The 17,083-nt window shown below is 35.5% G+C and overlaps 1 protein-coding gene and 1 long non-coding RNA gene across 8 annotated transcripts in view; both read left to right on the top strand.

Annotated features, from left to right (window-relative positions):
- Nucleotides 1-227: 227 nt before the first annotated feature.
- On the top strand, nt 228-7,846 carry LOC127525188 (uncharacterized). Of its 7 annotated transcripts, none has more exons than XR_007933271.1 (5): nt 228-550; nt 3,956-4,045; nt 4,275-4,398; nt 4,647-5,176; nt 6,204-7,846. It is a non-coding gene; the product is annotated as an uncharacterized LOC127525188 (long non-coding RNA). The 7 variants fall into 7 exon arrangements; XR_007933272.1 differs by lacking the exon at nt 228-550 and adding an exon at nt 2,559-2,768 and having other exon boundaries at nt 3,437-4,045; XR_007933267.1 differs by lacking the exon at nt 228-550 and adding an exon at nt 2,559-2,768.
- A 2,961-nt stretch (nt 7,847-10,807) lies between these two features.
- The window catches only part of brf1a (BRF1 RNA polymerase III transcription initiation factor subunit a), a 47,854-nt gene continuing 41,578 nt past the window's right edge, over nt 10,808-17,083 (top strand). The window contains exons 1-3 of the mRNA XM_051917498.1: nt 10,808-11,246; nt 12,229-12,445; nt 15,501-15,581. Of these exons, the coding sequence (XP_051773458.1) occupies nt 12,268-12,445; nt 15,501-15,581 (259 nt within the window). The 5' untranslated portion in view covers nt 10,808-11,246; nt 12,229-12,267. The remainder of the gene's footprint in view (nt 11,247-12,228; nt 12,446-15,500; nt 15,582-17,083) is intronic.

A 17,083-nucleotide genomic window follows, 5' to 3' on the forward strand; every position in this document is an offset into this window, starting at 1 on the left:
GCCAGTGTATGCGCGAACCACAAAATATATTGATTGACTGTGCATTTCGCGGTGGCGGCTGGCTTGACCGCAGTCTATAACTAAAAATGTCTCTTTGATTCAATAAAAGAGACCGTTGATGAGGCAAAAAATGAGGCAAAAACCGCGAAAATTTCCATCTAAGTTCTTTTCTGACTTTTTTCGCCTTCAAATACATCTCAAATACTCTTGGACAGAAATAAGTGAGAATATCTTTAATTATTTATCGTTACTTACCATAAACCGTCTTTATGCAGGGTCGCAGGCGCGGCGTAATATCATTGCGCCTGCTGCAGCCATGGTATTATTGGTATTATATTTTTCAACCCAACCGCTGGGTTAAGACTGCTGGGTAAATTTAACCTAATTTTGGGTTGAAGATCCTTCTTAATCTTAACCCAGCAGTGCTGGGTTGGGAACGCGGACGTGAAAGAGAGCATGCACGTCACGTTAACAGCACTGAGGACTCCGGTGCGAGAAGCCGCCATTTTCTCAGCGTCTTCGGATGGAATCGAGTGAAATACGGTTTATGGTAAGTAAAGATAAATAATTAAAGATATTCTCACTTATTTCTGTCCAAGAGTATTTGAGATGTATTTGAAGGCGAAAAAAGTCAGAAAAGAACTTAGATGGAAATTTTCGCGGTTTTTGCCTCATTCGTCTCATGTCTCAACGGTCTCTTTTATTGAATCAAAGAGACATTTTTAGTTATAGACTGCGGTCAAGCCAGCAGCCACCGCGAAATGCACAGTCAATCTAGCTGCCACTATATTTTGCATACACTGGCTATTACAGTAAGACCGTCAGAGAACTGATCTGAAAGCAAGTAATCTTCTGTCAAAGCGATTTCACATTCATTTATTCAGTCAGTCTGTCTGAATAAATGAAAATAACTAAATACATACATATTTTACAGCCCAATTTCACCTGAAAATGATAGTACACCTCACAGCCTGTCACTGTATGACATGCTGACATCCAAAATAAATGTCTGCCTGAATAATAATAATAATAAAAATAATAAAAAAACAGGCCTAAATAAATAAATATAAATGAAAAAATATATATATTTCACAGACCAATTTCACCTGAAAATGATAGTACACCTCGGACCCTGTCACTGTATGATATGCTTAATTCCAAAACAAAAGTCTCCCCAAGTAAATGAAAAAAAAGGCCTAAATAAATATAAAATTTAACAAGCCAAAGTCACCTGAAAATGATAGTACACCTCACAGTCTGACACTGGCTGCTGCTAAATTCCAAAATAAAAGCCCTCCAACACTCATATATACGTACTCATATATGTTTTGTCCATACATTCTAAAACTAAGAAAAGACCTAGTTTCCACAGAACAAATTCACCTCAGATGGAGAGTACATCTTCTCACGGTGTCAACTACACTGTTTCAGGACATTCTGATGTTGTATTCCAAAATAAGAGCCCCCCCAAACATCATATATATGCGCTGTTTTGTCTATACATTCAGAAAATCATAAAAATAAAAGTCCTAGTTTCCACAAACCAAATTCACCTCAGATAGACAGTACACCTTCTCACGGTGTCAGCTACACAGTTTCAGGACAGTCTGATGTTGTATTCCAAAATAAAAGCCCCCCAGACTTCATATCTATGCGCTGTTTTGTCTATACATTCAGAAAATCATAAAAATAAAAGTCCTAGTTTCCACAAACCAAATTCACCTCAAATGGACAGTACACCTGCTCACGGTGTCAACTACATCTTTTCAGGACATTCTGATGTTGTATTCCAAAATAAGAGGCACCCAAACTTTAAATATATGCTGTTTTGTCTAAACAGTCATAAAATCATAAAAAGAAAAGAAATAAACTGGTCTGTTTCCACAGACCAGTTTAACCTCAGATGGAGAGTACACCTTCTCATAGTGTCAACTACACCGTTTCAGGACATTCTGATGTTGTATTCCAAAATAAAAGCCCCCCAAACTTAAAATCTATGCACTGTTTTGTCAATACATTCAAAAAATCATAAAAATAAAAGTGCTAGTTTCCACAAACCAAATTCACCTCAGATGGACAGTACACCTTCTCACGGTGTCAACTACATAGTTTCAGGACAGTCTGATGATGTATTCCAAAATAAAAGCCCCCCAAACTTCATATCTATGCGCTGTTTTTTCTATACATTCAGAAAATCATAAAAAGAAAAGTCCTAGTTTCCACAAACCAATTGCACCTCAGATGGAGAGTACACCTTCTCACGGTGTCAGCTACACTGTTTCAGGACATTCTGATGTTGTATTCCAAAATAGGAGCCCCCCAAAAACTCATATATACACTTTTTTGCCTATACATTCAGAAAATCGTAAAAAGTCCTAGTTTCCACAGAACAATTTAATGTCAGATGGGGTTGTACACCTTATCATAGTGTCAAATACACCGTTACAGGACATTCTGATGTTGTATTCCAAAATAAGAGCCCCCGAAAACGCATGTACTGCCTATATATATGAAGTTTGGGGGGCTCTTATTTTGGAATACAACATCAGAATGTCCTGAAACGATGTATGTGACACTATGAGAAGGTGTACTCTCAATGTGAGGTGAAATTGGTCTGTGGAAACTAGGACTTTTCTTTTTATGATTTTCTGAATGTATAGACAAAACAGCCGAAACATGAGATTTGGGGGGCTCTTATTTTGGAATACAACATCAGAATGTCCTAAAACGGTGTGATTGACACTGAGAAGGTGTACTCTCCATCTGAGGTTAAACTGGTCTGTGGAAACTAGGACTTTTCTTTTTATGATTTTCTGAATGTATAGACAAAACAGCGTATATTTGAAGTTTGGGGGGCTCTTATTTTGGAATACAACATCAGAATGTCCTGAAACAATGTAGTTGACACTATTAGAACGTGTACTCTCCATCTGAGGTAAAATTGGTCTGTGGAAACTAGGACTTTTCTTTTTATGATTTTCTGAATGTATAGACAAAACAGCGTATATTTGAAGTTTGGGGGGCTCTTATTTTGGAATACAACATCAGAATGTCCTGAAACAATGTAGTTGACACTATGAGAACGTGTACTCTCCATCTGAGGTAAAATTGGTCTGTGGAAACTAGGACTTTTCTTTTTATGATTTTCTGAATGTATAGACAAAACAGCGTATATTTGAAGTTTGGGGGGCTCTTATTTTGGAATACAACATCAGAATGTCCTGAAACAATGTAGTTGACACTATGAGAACGTGTACTCCCCATCTGAGGTAAAATTGGTCTGTGGAAACTAGGACTTTTCTTTTTATGATTTTCTGAATGTATAGACAAAACAGCGTATATTTGAAGTTTGGGGGGCTCTTATTTTGGAATACAACATCAGAATGTCCTGAAACAATGTAGTTGACACTATGAGAACGTGTACTCCCCATCTGAGGTAAAATTGGTCTGTGGAAACTAGGACTTTTCTTAGTTTTAGAATGTATGGACAAAACATCGTATATATGAGTGTTGGAGGGCTTTTATTTTGGAATTTAGCAGCCGACAGTGTCAGACTGTGAGGTGTACTATCATTTTCGGGTGACTTTGGCCTGTTAAATTTTTATTTATATTTATTTATTTAGGCCTTTTTTCCATTTACTCGGGGAGACTTTTGTTTTGGAATTCAGCATATCATACATTGACAGGGTCCGAGGTGTACTATCATTTTTTTTCAATCACTATCATGATTCGACACTCTGATTCATAACGCTCCGAATCTTCCTGAAGCAGTGTTTTGAAATCGGCCATCACTAAATAATTCGTTTTTTTTTTTTTTTTTTTTTGGCGCACCAAAAATATTCTCGTTGCTTTATAATATTAATATTGAACCACTGTACTCACATGAACTGATTTAAATATGTTTTTAGTACATTAATGGATCTTGAGAGAGGAAATGTCATTGCTCCCTATGTAGGCCTCACGGAGCCATCGGATTTAAATAAAAATATCTCAATTTGCGTTCCGAAGATGAACGAAGGTCTTATGGGTGTGGAACGGCGTGAGGGTGAGTAATAAATTCATTTTTGGGTGAACTAACCCTTTAAGTCTGTTAATGGAAGGTTATCAACAGATTCACAGTTTAATTTTTTTTTTTTTTATCTTCGCGATTAACCCGAATGTGATGACCTAGTTTTCCTTAAGGAAATGAAACTGCGATAAAATAAAGGTTGATTTATTTTGATGGTGTTGAAGCGACAATTGTTAAAATTAATGTTTTGCATGTAATATTTCAGACTTGTTGCGCTTTGTGTGTTCATTTGGCCCGCTCTGGGAGTAACGTTAAACGACAGGCGACTGCTGTGCGAGGATGCGCAATCTTCTCAGCTTCTTCAGAAGAGAGGGACAAAATGATTTATGGTAAGTAAAGTTTAAAATTCCACGTCGTTATCAGTTGTTTTTTTGATAAAACCATGTTTGTTTTTGTAGATCAAGCCAGAGACCTAAGGAGTGCTTTATTCTTTTGAGTTTATGAGAGTTTATTTTTAGAAAATAAATGTTTCTGTTGTCTTCTGCCTGTTTAACGTTACTTAAAATGTTTATGCAACAACAGTATGACTTCTTGACATTTTTTTTAAAATAACTGATGTCCGTGTTATTCATTGCAGAACTCAAACCAACTATGGAGAGGAGCCCTTCTCCTTGGTCTTCCTTTCTTAAAGGAATAGTTCACACAAAAATAAAAATTGTCACCATTTACCCAACCTCATGTCTTTAATAAGACTTTTGTCCATCTATGGAAGACAAATGAAGATATTTTTAATATTGTCATCTTTTTTATTCATTTATTTGTATCCATTTACAGTCTAGATAAGTATTTTTAAGCTTCACAAATGCAGTTATTGTAGTAATCCATACCAATATTTATATATGAATAAAATCCTTAATTATATCTGTTTATATCATTATAAAGCAATCATGTCTGTTCAGAAAATTAAAAAATTTTGGACTCCCAGATTTGCAATGGATGGACAAAAAATTGAGAGAATATAAAAAATATCTTCATTTGTGTTTCAAAGATTAGCAAAAGTCTTATGGTTTTGGAAGGACATGAGGGAGAGTAAATTATGACAGTTTTCTTTTTTGGGTGAACTAATACTTTAAAGAGCAGCCCTCCAAGTTCATCAAAATGTGTGAGGTATGTCATGTCTGTTTTAATACTTAAACAAAAAAGTAGTTATTTATATTTTTATTTAAATGATTTTTTGGCATGTTAACTGTTAGGCTTCATAATGACAGAAAAACATCTGACTGGACTCCACACTACATGCTGTGTAATTAAGACATTGTGGCAAAAATATGGTTTTTGAATAGGGCTGGGCAGTAAACGATATCATGTCGAGATCACAATAAAATGTATGGCTAAAAATAAGCTCTGGACATTTTTACCATATATGGATTAATCTAATCCATCTGCAGTATCACTGTATGAGGACAATCCACATGAACTTCATCTCCAGAGCTGCTCTTGAGTCACTTCACAAGCTTTTCCCTGTTTCATTTGAGAAAAACTACCATCAAATAAACATTGAAACTCAAACTGAAACTGTTTGATTACATTTTTAAAAGATTGATTAAATTGTTAAAGTTTTATTAATTTAGTAAGACACAAATTTTTATGATAAATTTGTATTAAATCATAAAACATAGAATCCAGAAAAATACAATGGAAAACAGAATTTAGGGAAAAATAAAGTGGATTTCATGGGGCCCTAAATTAAAAGGTAGCTTACTCTGTGGAGTTTAACTGTGGACAAATTGTTTGCATTTGTTCTCAAGTTCTAACAAATATGTAGAATTTCCTTCCCCATTAATGGTATTTGAATATCGTGATAAATATCGCTATCGTATGATATGAAAAAAAGTATTGTGACGATATTTTTGGCCATATCGCCCAGCTCTATTTTTGAATCATGATTGAATCATTTGGGTTGGTCAATAATAATAATCGAATTAAATGCACTCACTGGTGCTACCATTGTAGAAGATACATTAAACAACTACATTAAGTGTTTGAAGTGATAAAATAGACTATTGACCTACCCTTACTGATGTGGATGCACCTGTCAGAAAATTATTCAGTTTTAACCAACAAATGTTTTAGGAATTTGTTTTGTGTTCCCTAGTAATTTTCTTTTTCCTCTTTTTAACCCAATGATGAACAGGTGGCGACAGGGATGATACTGGTCAAAAAGGAGAATGACCTTCCCCAATGAAGATCACTGATGTGACAGTGCTTTTAAAGGAGAAGATTGTCCTGGACAATTTAAAGGATGTTGCATGCCTTTGCTGTGCTGATGGAGCTTCATGACTGGACATCAGTTATCCTAAGGAGGTCATGAAAATTGGCCGTGATGCGTGTTCTGTACGTATTCATGGACTTAATGAACTTTTAGCATATAATCTGACAAATGTTCGATGCTTGTTCATTGTTGTTTAGTGGAGGAATTCACACTCTCATTCAAACTCACATTCTTTCACATGTATACCTGCCTTATGCTGCGTTCACACCGAATGCGAATCGCGCGTCAAATTCACGTTGGACGCTTCAACATTTTGAAGTCAGATGCTTCAGACACGCGTCAAATTCGCTCTATTCACACGTCTAAACAAAGTGTGTTCAGACGCGAATTCACGTCATGGGAGGGGCTTCTGCCTGGTGTGCTACCCAGTGTATTTGCCGGCCTCCTTGCCAGATAATGGCGGATATGGATGCTGCTGAGTAGTAGCGGCAATTTAGCTCGGTTATGCCGGCCGGCTTTTGCTAGCTAGCAGGTGGGCTAGTATCAATGGCTAAAATCATGCAAAGCGTTTTACAACTTACCAGATTGTCCGATTTTCTCGCTTATCCTCTTCCAGGCAAGGTCCTTTTTATTCCTGTCTCGATAAAAATATGATGACACATCATAGAGCTCAGGGTGGCCACACACAGCGACTATTAATTTGTCCTCCATCTTTGTTCTAGTCTCCACCGCTGATCACATCATACACACGTGACTACCAAAGCAGAGTCCCTGATTGGTTAACGTGCCGCGAATATTCGCCAAAGTTCAGATTTTTCAACTCTGGCGTCTAGGGCGTCAGACGCTCGATTCGCACGTGTGAACGCTCAATTCACGCCACACCATTCGCGCCGCAGGACGTCTAGACGCGCGTTTACATTGACTTAACATGTAAATCAGACGCGTTCGGTGTGAACGCAGCATTAGAGAATTCAATAACTAACAAATGTTATAATGTCAGTGTTAATGTTGTGGTTTATTTGTGTTTAGTCATGTTTGTAAAACAAACAAAAAAACTTTAGTCATGTTAACTTATTATAACTCTTGTAATATAGCTCCATATTTTAGGCAACAATAGAGATTTTAAGTAATTATTACCAAGTAGTTTTGTAAACAACTTAAGGTTATGGATTTATAGTTATAAGTTTGAAATTGAGTGAACTTTGGAAGTTAACTTGTTACTTTTGTTTACTTAAATAAATTATTGCAATATTTAATACAATTACTTAAAGTTGAAACCAGTGAATAATTTTATAGTGTAGTGTTTTCGTTGGCGGTGGATAATATGCACAACAAAAATCTTATATTTGTCTTATTTATAAGATTTATTTATTTTTATGTCTTATTTGGTCTTAAATGCCAGTTCTATTCATCAATGTTCTCTGAAATGTGACAAACAATTTCATTTATCTGTATAAACTGTGTGGCTGTTGATTTGCAATTCTTTTCTTATTTTCATCTCACATGCATGTTGTTACTTTTGACCATGTTCTTGTTTTTAATAAATTTTTACCTTTTGATAGTCATTCTGTGTGTACAAGTGATTTTATAATGTCTAAGATTTCTGGGTTTAATTAAAAACCCATTTGGGTTCATTTAAATACAGCAACGTAGTCATTTTACACCAAAATTTAGGTTACAAAAAACAACCCAGCATGCTGGGTCAAATATTTAACCCCAGCGCTGGGTCAAAAAGGGACGAACCCAGCGCTGGGGTTAAATATTTGGATTGCAAAATAACCCAAATAGGGTTGTTTTTAACCCAGCATTTTTTAGAGTAATTCTTGATGTTCTACTGTGTATATCTTTTCTGGCACTTCTATAAAAATCACCTTGGTTTTATTAAAATTTTGGTTTATAATTTCATTCTGATTCCGTGAATAATTTAATCCGACTCCAAATTTAAATGACTCTTCAAATTTACAGTATTTCTGATTTAACAGCTGATCATAAGATTAGTTGTGATTTAATTTAGATCTCTGTTTTTTCTGGGTACCCCATACTTTCAATTATTCATTCGTCAGGGTCCCGATGCCGCACAGAAATACACGCCCCGGGTTTGCGCTAATTTCACGGACACAGACTCATCAGTCTGATTTTCGTCAGAGGATGTAATAAGTTAGCTAATACCTTTTAGTTGGTTGCCAACTGCTCACTCGTGCAAAAAGAGTATCTAATTTAGCCGCTTCCATACATCTTGCTAAATCAGTGATAGACAGAAATCAACAGGTCTTTAGATGATGTACCTACTGCTCCATTCGTCCATAAGCCTTCAGTGTGACCTATCCTGAACACAGATCTGCGGTAGCATTAACCTCCCATAATCTACTGATCATAATGATTTCAAAGTCCAAAATAAATCAAAATTTATGCTAACGGGTCACACACATCTGGTTTTGGGGATCAAAACAAATATTTAATAAGGATCTTTATTGGGGCATAAACACTAGAACAGGTTTTGTTTTCTTTATTCTTGCCTGTTCTATTGATGTGGGAGTAAAACCATCTTACCAGTTACACCAGAAGTATTTACTTTGATGTCACATCAAACAGCTAAGATAGTATATTTGTGAGATTTGCATGGCTAGGTGAGATCTGAGGGGAAAGGGGGGAGGGAAGAGATGAGATTGAGTCAGCTGTTGTCCTGTGCTCTTTCTCACAGATCCTCTCTTCAAATTAGTGAATTGTATTGTTTTATTATAGGATAGGAATCTTTAATTCAGTCTTGGTAAAATCCATCCTTACAAAGACAGCAAAGCAATTTACCAAAGAGACAGTAACATTTGAACATCAGAAGTGTTTTGAGCCTATAATACAAAGTTTTCTATTTTAATATACTTTAATTTATTTCTGTGATGCAAAGCTGAATTTTCAGCATCATTACTCCAGTCTTCAGTGTCACATGATCCTTCAGAAATTATTCTAATATACTGATTTATTATCAATGTTGGAAACAGTTGTGCTGCTTAATATTTTTGTTATAACCTGTGATATTTTTACTGGATTCTTTGATGAATAAAAAGTAAAAAAAAAAAAAAAAAAAAAAATCTTTTGTTACATTAGGCCTATACACCATTCAAAATTTTGGGGTCAGTAATTTTTTTCTTTCTTTTTTTGAAAGAAATTAATACTTTTATTCAGCAAGGATGTGTTAAATTGATAAAAAGTGATAGTAAAGATTTATATTGTTAAAAAAAAAGATTTCTATTTTGAATAAATGCTGTTCTTTTTAAACTTTTTATTCATCACTGAATCCTGAAAAAAGTATCACAGGTTCCAAAAAAAAAAAAAAACCAGCACAACTGTTTTTAACACTGATAATAACTGAGTTTCAAATCATCATATTACAATGATTTCTGAAGGATCATGTGACACTGAAGACTGGAGTAATATCAAATGAATGCAAACTTGATGAGTATAAGAGACTTCTTACAAAAACATTAAAAATAGTATTTTGTTTCCAAACTTTTGATCGTTACTGAACACACACACACACACACACACCCACACACATACAAGTTTGTTTTGCTATCTTAGTGAGGACGTTGCATAGACTTCCACTGATTTTATATCAGGTCAATTATATTTTCTATCACCTTACCCTACTCCCAAACCGACCCATCACAGAAACATGTGCAAAACACTAGATTTAAATAGAAACTTCTTTTAGTTGACTTATAAGCCTTTTTAACTAGCGAGGACCAGTCAAATGTCCTCACGAGTGGGTTGTGAAAGTATTTTACAATAGAAGTGAGGAAAATTGGTCCTCACAAGTATAGCTAAAACAAGTACTACACATACACACTTTGAGTATTTTGTGATGAATCCTACTGAACACAACAAAGGGCAAATTCCATTCGGCATTTTTGCAGCCTTGAAGGCCATTAGGAAAGGGTACATGCGATGGTCACTTCGAGGAAGTAATTTTGTTATTTATGGTCATGTGACCCAGCGATTACTCGTGATCCATTCATTTTAAAGGTAGATGGCGGGAGAGTTCGAGTTAAAAAACATACCAATTCAAGCTGGGGTTTTTTTTCATGATATAGCCTATTTCACACATTTTTGTCATGTTATGTTTAAATAGGTTTCATAGGTTAGAAATGTGTTTTCTTACAGTGTCCAAAGATGAGATGGCAAGTTTTAAAGTTGAGAAGAGAGAAATACACGCGCACACACACACACACATATATATATATATATATATATATATATATATATATATATATATATAACATATTTTAAAATATATATAAACGTATCTTTATTTGCAACAGCTATGTTAACAGCAATAATAAGAAATTTCTGTCGCAAGAACAACTAATCAGCTGATGGACACCGTGCTGCGTTGTCATGAGATCATCCCAGCTCATGCCCTTCGAAGGGAGTAGGGTATAGGGATGCTCCCTTCCGTTTGGAATTTGCCCAAAGTTGCACACTACGTTTACATGTTACGTCAGTATGATCAGAGCGTTTCAGACAGGGAAAACGATCCATGAGTCACCAAGCTATTGGATCTTATATATCGCATACTTATTATTTAATGATTTTTGAGTAATTATTTATAAGAAAACGGAACAATAGTGTTTCTAATACGGTGCTGTTTTCTCTCACAGTATGTTATAATGGACGCGAGCAGTTGTGGCACCCCTCCGCGCTCATAATGGTATGCGCCGTATCGCACGCTGACTGAAAACATGTGGCTGACTGTGTTTTTTTGGATAGTGGAGGCTCAATTTGCCGGTTTGTCATGTAGATAAACATATTGCATCTTTTAGAAAATAAATCAGTGATACAGTCTGTAAAACGACTGAAAGTCAAGAATACACAGTTGTCACCTCTACAGACAGGAACTGAAGGGCCTTTAACGGGCTCTCTGGATCAGACAGGTGAAGCCTGCGACTGGTTATCTTCCAGCTGCTCGAGGTACTTCTTTTTAATTTAAATAATTCATCAGCCGACATCTGCACAGATTGTTACGGTTATTCGACAGATTTGCTTGTAAAGTAAGCAGATTGCCACGTTGCAAGCTGGATGCAATGCAGCGGGGCTTATTGCATGATATTGAGAGTTACTTCCTTTGACCCTTCAAGGATCGTGTTCATTTAGAGGTTCTGATCTGTGTGATTGGATCCTGGGCGTTTAAATCTGTACCGGTGATGTCTGCAACGTGGGCTTGTTGAAAGCGCAGTTCGCTTGGCGCCCTCACAGCGGCGCTGCTGCGCCACTTTTAAATGAGAGTTCAGTAGGTTTTCCTTAAATTAGTGAAGCCAAAAGTGTCACATAGGGACCCACAACACTGTTTTCAAACATTTTGATGCCAAGTACCCCCTCCATATGGTGATCACTTCCTAAAATATAATGAGAACTGTATATTTAAATTATGATGGAATATATACTGTGTGAGAATTATAAAGACAGGATGTTTTAAAATGTCTTTGTACTAAGGCCAAAACAAATGATTAAAAATGACTAAAATGTGAATAATTATTAATGTATGTATTATTAAAATATATATTGAGTGTATTTACTTTGTATGAAATTGGCAACATGTCTTTTATTTTACATAGTGTTAAAATGGGATGTTCAAAATGGATTTGGTGGGTTTTTTTTAAGGCAGTTAATAGAAAAAAATAATTGTTGTTAATCCAATCATTTCCATTTGGTTTTTATACACTGTATTGTCATTAAGTATAATCAAGCCCAATACTGAATGCAATAATTACTAGTTACGAGTCTCAGTGAATGGACAGTCAGACTGTGGCACTTTGGACCAAGAATGACCCACTGCTGTAGTCTTTGTTCAGCCTAAAATCTGCCACTGACAACTATGAACTTTGCTGTTCACCTCATATGTGTCTCTAAGATTCACTCATATCTTTTTTTTTATTTTTTTATATGAATTTAGAGATCATTCCTCTATTGTGTGAGCTGATTGGTCGTGACCATGAGGAGGTGTAAGAATTGTGGGGGGACGGACATTGATGTGGACCAGGCACGGGGTGATGCCGTGTGCATGGGCTGCGGCTCCGTGCTGGAGGACAACATCATCGTTTCCGAGGTAACCTTCGTGGAGAACAGTGGAGGAGGATCGTCCGCCGTGGGGCAGTTTGTCGCTGGTGACTGTGAGTTATAGTTCATATACACCACAGACAGTTTTTTACTGAATTTAATTTGTTTTAATATATTTATAAGGGAATAAATTTGTGAGCTTGTGAGCTTAACGAAATTTGTTATTTGTGTGTAGCTCAGAGGATCCAATTGAAAAGCTATATGATTTCGTCTTCTATCGCACCGTCCATTAGATAGACCTGTTAGGAACCTTGACTAGAAACAGTTCCAGTTGTCAGCCTGTGAGATCTTCTTTATGTTATTATAATCTGCTTCCACTTTTATAGTGTTCAAGGAATTTCTAGTCTTGGACAAAATTTAAAGTTTTTTTCCCTCTGAATTTAACTGTCCTGAAATCTTCCCACGTTTGAAAATGTTGTATATTATGTATATTATATATTGTATATTATATTATGTGTTTTATATGCTATATGTTACGTTTATATGTTATATAGCTCAACACAGTTAGTCTTATTGTTTGAATCTCTTGTTTTCTTGATGTACCGCAAGCTTTATTTGTAGGAACAGTAATACAGCATTTTCTCTGCCAAAAATTAACTGCATGCCAATTATGATTATGATATTCTAATATCGATCTAGCTTACTGCAGTGTGCAACAGGTGTCTCATACCAGCCACTGAGCGAACGCACAGACTAACATTAACTTTCAACACACTAAAATAAATTAGTATAATTGTTTTGACCAAGTAAAACAGTGCTGCATTACTCCACAATTTTAATTCATCAGATAAAGTGACCTGTATGAGTAGTAATTCAGCACTTGTGGCCATTTCATTAGAAATAAAAAACATTTAAAGGGATCAAATGTAACTGTAACAAAGGGTTTCAGGTTCAGAGAAGGAGGTAGATGTTAAACATAACCTTAATCGTAAAATAAACAAACAATAAAAATGCGGCTGACTGCGGCATATAAAATGTGCCAGGCTCTCGGCCCCGCCCTGTTTCACGCCACAGTAACGTTAATAAATCTTTAATACGTTAGCTCATCCATGAACATGATTTCTGCCTGAGTCCTGATGGATTGCTTTCTGGTGGCTGTGGAGGTGAAGACGACAACTCCCATGATTCCATGCTCATCATTGTAATTGTTTTGAATAAGGGACCTCTAGTGCGAAACTTGCATACTGTGCCCAAATATGAAAATTATCCTTAACACATCCTAGGTGTATATGACTTTCTTCTTTCAGCAAAACATATTATACAACAGCAATCGGAGTTTTATTAAAAAATATCCTGGATCTTCCAAGCTTTATAATGGGAGTGAATGAGAGTGAACCCTAGATTTTGAAGCCCAAAAAAGTGCATCCATCCATCATAAAAGTAATGCCTACAACTCCAGGGGGTTAATAAGATCCCTCTGAAGCGAAACAATTTGTTTTTTTGTAAGAAAAATATCCATATTTATAACTTTATAAACTATAATCACTGGCTTTCGGTAATGGCCGTACGTGAGTCTAGTTCTGGCAGAAGAGTGTCCTCTGTCCTCAAACAAATAGGTTTGGGTAACAAACTCAAGCTCCTCTTCTCTTGTATCGAAATCCTCCTACATTTCTCTTTAAAAATTCTGGTTTTAGACTTCTAATTAATGACCGGTGTTTTGTTTTGCTTTCTCCTCTGTGCTTCTGCATTCGTCAATACATCATGCGTCGAGTCAGAGATCACTTTTCCACTGGAACTAGACTCGTGTATGGCCATAACCCAGTGATAACAGTTTATAAAGTTATAAATATGTATATTTTTCTTACAAAATCCCATCATTTTGCTTCAGAAGGCCTTTATTAACCCCCTGGAGCTGTATGGATTGCATTTTTGGTGTATGGATGCACTTTTTTGGGCTTCATAATCTAGGGTTTATTCACTTCCATTATAAAGCTTAGAAGAGCCAGGATATTTTTTTAATATAACTCACATTGTGTTTGACTGAAAGAAGAAAGTCATATACACCTAGGATGGCTTGAGGGTGAGTAAATTATGGGATAATTTTCATTTTTGGGTAAACTAACCCTTTAAGGCCCGGTTTTACAGACAAGGCTTAGATTAAACCAGGAGTAGGCCTTAGTTAAATTAGGACATTTAAGTAGCTTTTATAAACGTGCCTTAGGAAAAAAAAACATTACTGATGTGAATCTTGAGACAAAACAATGGCACTGACATATTTTAAGACAGTTAAGGACAGCTCAAACATGCATTTTTAGTATGGGACTAGTCTTAAGCCTAGTCTGTGAAACAGGTCATAAGTGGGATGAGAGGGTTTTTTTTTTTTTTTTTAAACTGCTGTACTGTCTTTGAACACCAGATGGCTGGCAAGTTTCTTTTTTTTTTTTTTTTAACTAATGTGCTGCAATGGGGGTTATAAGCAACAAACTTCAATATTTAAAACAGGTCGCATCATTTTAAGTTCAGGTCTTTTGCATGTGCTTCGTTAAATATAGTGCTGTTTTACTCTGGATACCTTCAAAGGAACTACCAAAGATGAGCATAACCGATGCCATATCTAAAAAGTTTTATTTTATTATTTTTCTTTCTCTCACTAACATTCAGATATTAAAATTGAAGAAAATGCTGGAAACAATAAAAATAACTATATTAGCTGATTACCTTAAAAATCCTTAGATATCGCTGTCAGTTCATACTGCATTTTAACATTTTCTCTGACAAGTGGATGAGACATGTTTTCCTGTTTGTTCATGTGACGTTCAACATAAAGCCTATGAAAACTTTTATAGTGGAAGCTGCCTTTCACCACCTCATCTAGTTTTAAGCATGGCAAGCATTCATTTTGAATATAAGTGTTGTTTTTACCTTTCTTCTAAGGTAAATCATTAAAAGTATTGGGTAAGATAAAGAGTACTAGGTAAGGCAAGTTTTAATGAACTATACACACTATACACAATGGTAATACAAAGTGCTACATATAGGCATAATAAAAAACTACAGATATTTTAAATTCTTTAAGAACATAAAAATATTAATGGAAGAGATGGATTATATTTTTCTGTTCTCATAATACTAGTATTACTAATCTATTTTATTTTTGCTTTGTTGCAGCATCTGGAACTGTGCCATCATTGGGAGGAAACTTCCACACTGGGGTTGGGAGGGAGTCCAGAGCTGCCACTCTACAGAATGGTGAGCGTTCATATACAGTATTTGCCATTCATGAAGAATTCATATGTCCTTCGTATAGCCTTCATTTACGCTTCATGACAGTCATAAAACAGACATAAAGCATAGACACTACCATTCAAAGGTCTGGAATCAGTCGTCTGTGTCACATGATCCTTCAGAAATCATTCTAATATGCTGATTTGGTGATCAAGAAACATTTCTCACTATTATCAATGTTGAAAACAGTTAATGTTTTTGTGGAAATTGTGATCATTTTTCTCCAGGATTCTTTGATTAATAGAAAGTTCAAATGAACAGCATTCAAACATAACTCTTTTATAACATTATAAATGTCTTTACTGTCACTTTTGGCCATTTTAATGTGTCTATGCATGTATCAATTTCTTTCAGGAAAAAAAATCATAGTGATCCCAAACATTTTAATGGTAGTGTATGTAACTTTTCTTTCTATGTGACATACTTAAGGTATCTATAAACCCTTCATGTGACGTTCATTAATTTCTCATAAGAGCGTTTGTGATGTAAATATTTTAATTACTTGCTTAATTGTTTTGATTTCTTCATACAGCGCTATCGATGTTAATTTATTCCTTAATCATACAAATTTCATGTTCATGTTCATGGCATTAGATGTATATCATTGTAAAGTCTATATTGTGCTTTTTTATTAAAGGGTTAAATTTTTTGAAACATTTCCTGTGAATGAGGTGATACTATGCGTCACTGAAACTTGTGCAATACTGTGTGTGTTAGATATGTCCATAATATTCTATTTAATTAAAATACATGATTGAGCAAGATATTAACTATATGTGTTCTGTGTTTATGAGATAGGGGGATTCTTTGGAAGCTGTGGGCTTGTGTAATGTGGTTTCAAGTTAAGCGTGTGAGGTTCATTTCAGCCAGATGGTAATGGTTGTTTTTGAAAGAGGCTTATTAAGCCTGAGAAGTCAGAAGGTGTGGTGGGTTTATGTGCTTTTGTGTAGTAACCGATGAATCAGTTTGGTCAGACAACCGTATGGTCTGTGTGTGTGCTGGGAGGGAAATGCGGAGGCCACTTTATTTGTGTATGTGTGTGGGAATGTACACGTGTGATTAATGGCCTCATGTCTGCATCGAGATTTATACTATCTGTGTGTGGTGAGAGAACAAAAGTTGCTCTGTGAGATCTTGAATCTGTATAAACAGACCTGCTTTCAGCTTGAAGATGCTCTCCTCCCATTCTGAAGGGCCAAACAGCCCGTCCACAGCAGGTGCTCATATATAATGTAACTAGACCTTTACTTTGTAGTCAATATGTAATTTGTTTATGGTTAAACTATCAGTTTTTGGTGTTAACTTCAAGAATAGTAGAGGTGTTGTATAAGCATTACATATAGTTGACTGCACATTAAACTGGGTGAAAAATGTATTTCAACAACAACAACAAAAAAAAACACAAAACACACTTCACCTTTAGATTTAGCTCTTGAAGTTGGGATGAAATGAAAATTCTTATCTAT

The sequence above is a fragment of the Ctenopharyngodon idella genome, chromosome 13, assembly GCF_019924925.1.
Source record: "Ctenopharyngodon idella isolate HZGC_01 chromosome 13, HZGC01, whole genome shotgun sequence".
Lineage (NCBI taxonomy): Eukaryota > Metazoa > Chordata > Actinopteri > Cypriniformes > Xenocyprididae > Ctenopharyngodon > Ctenopharyngodon idella.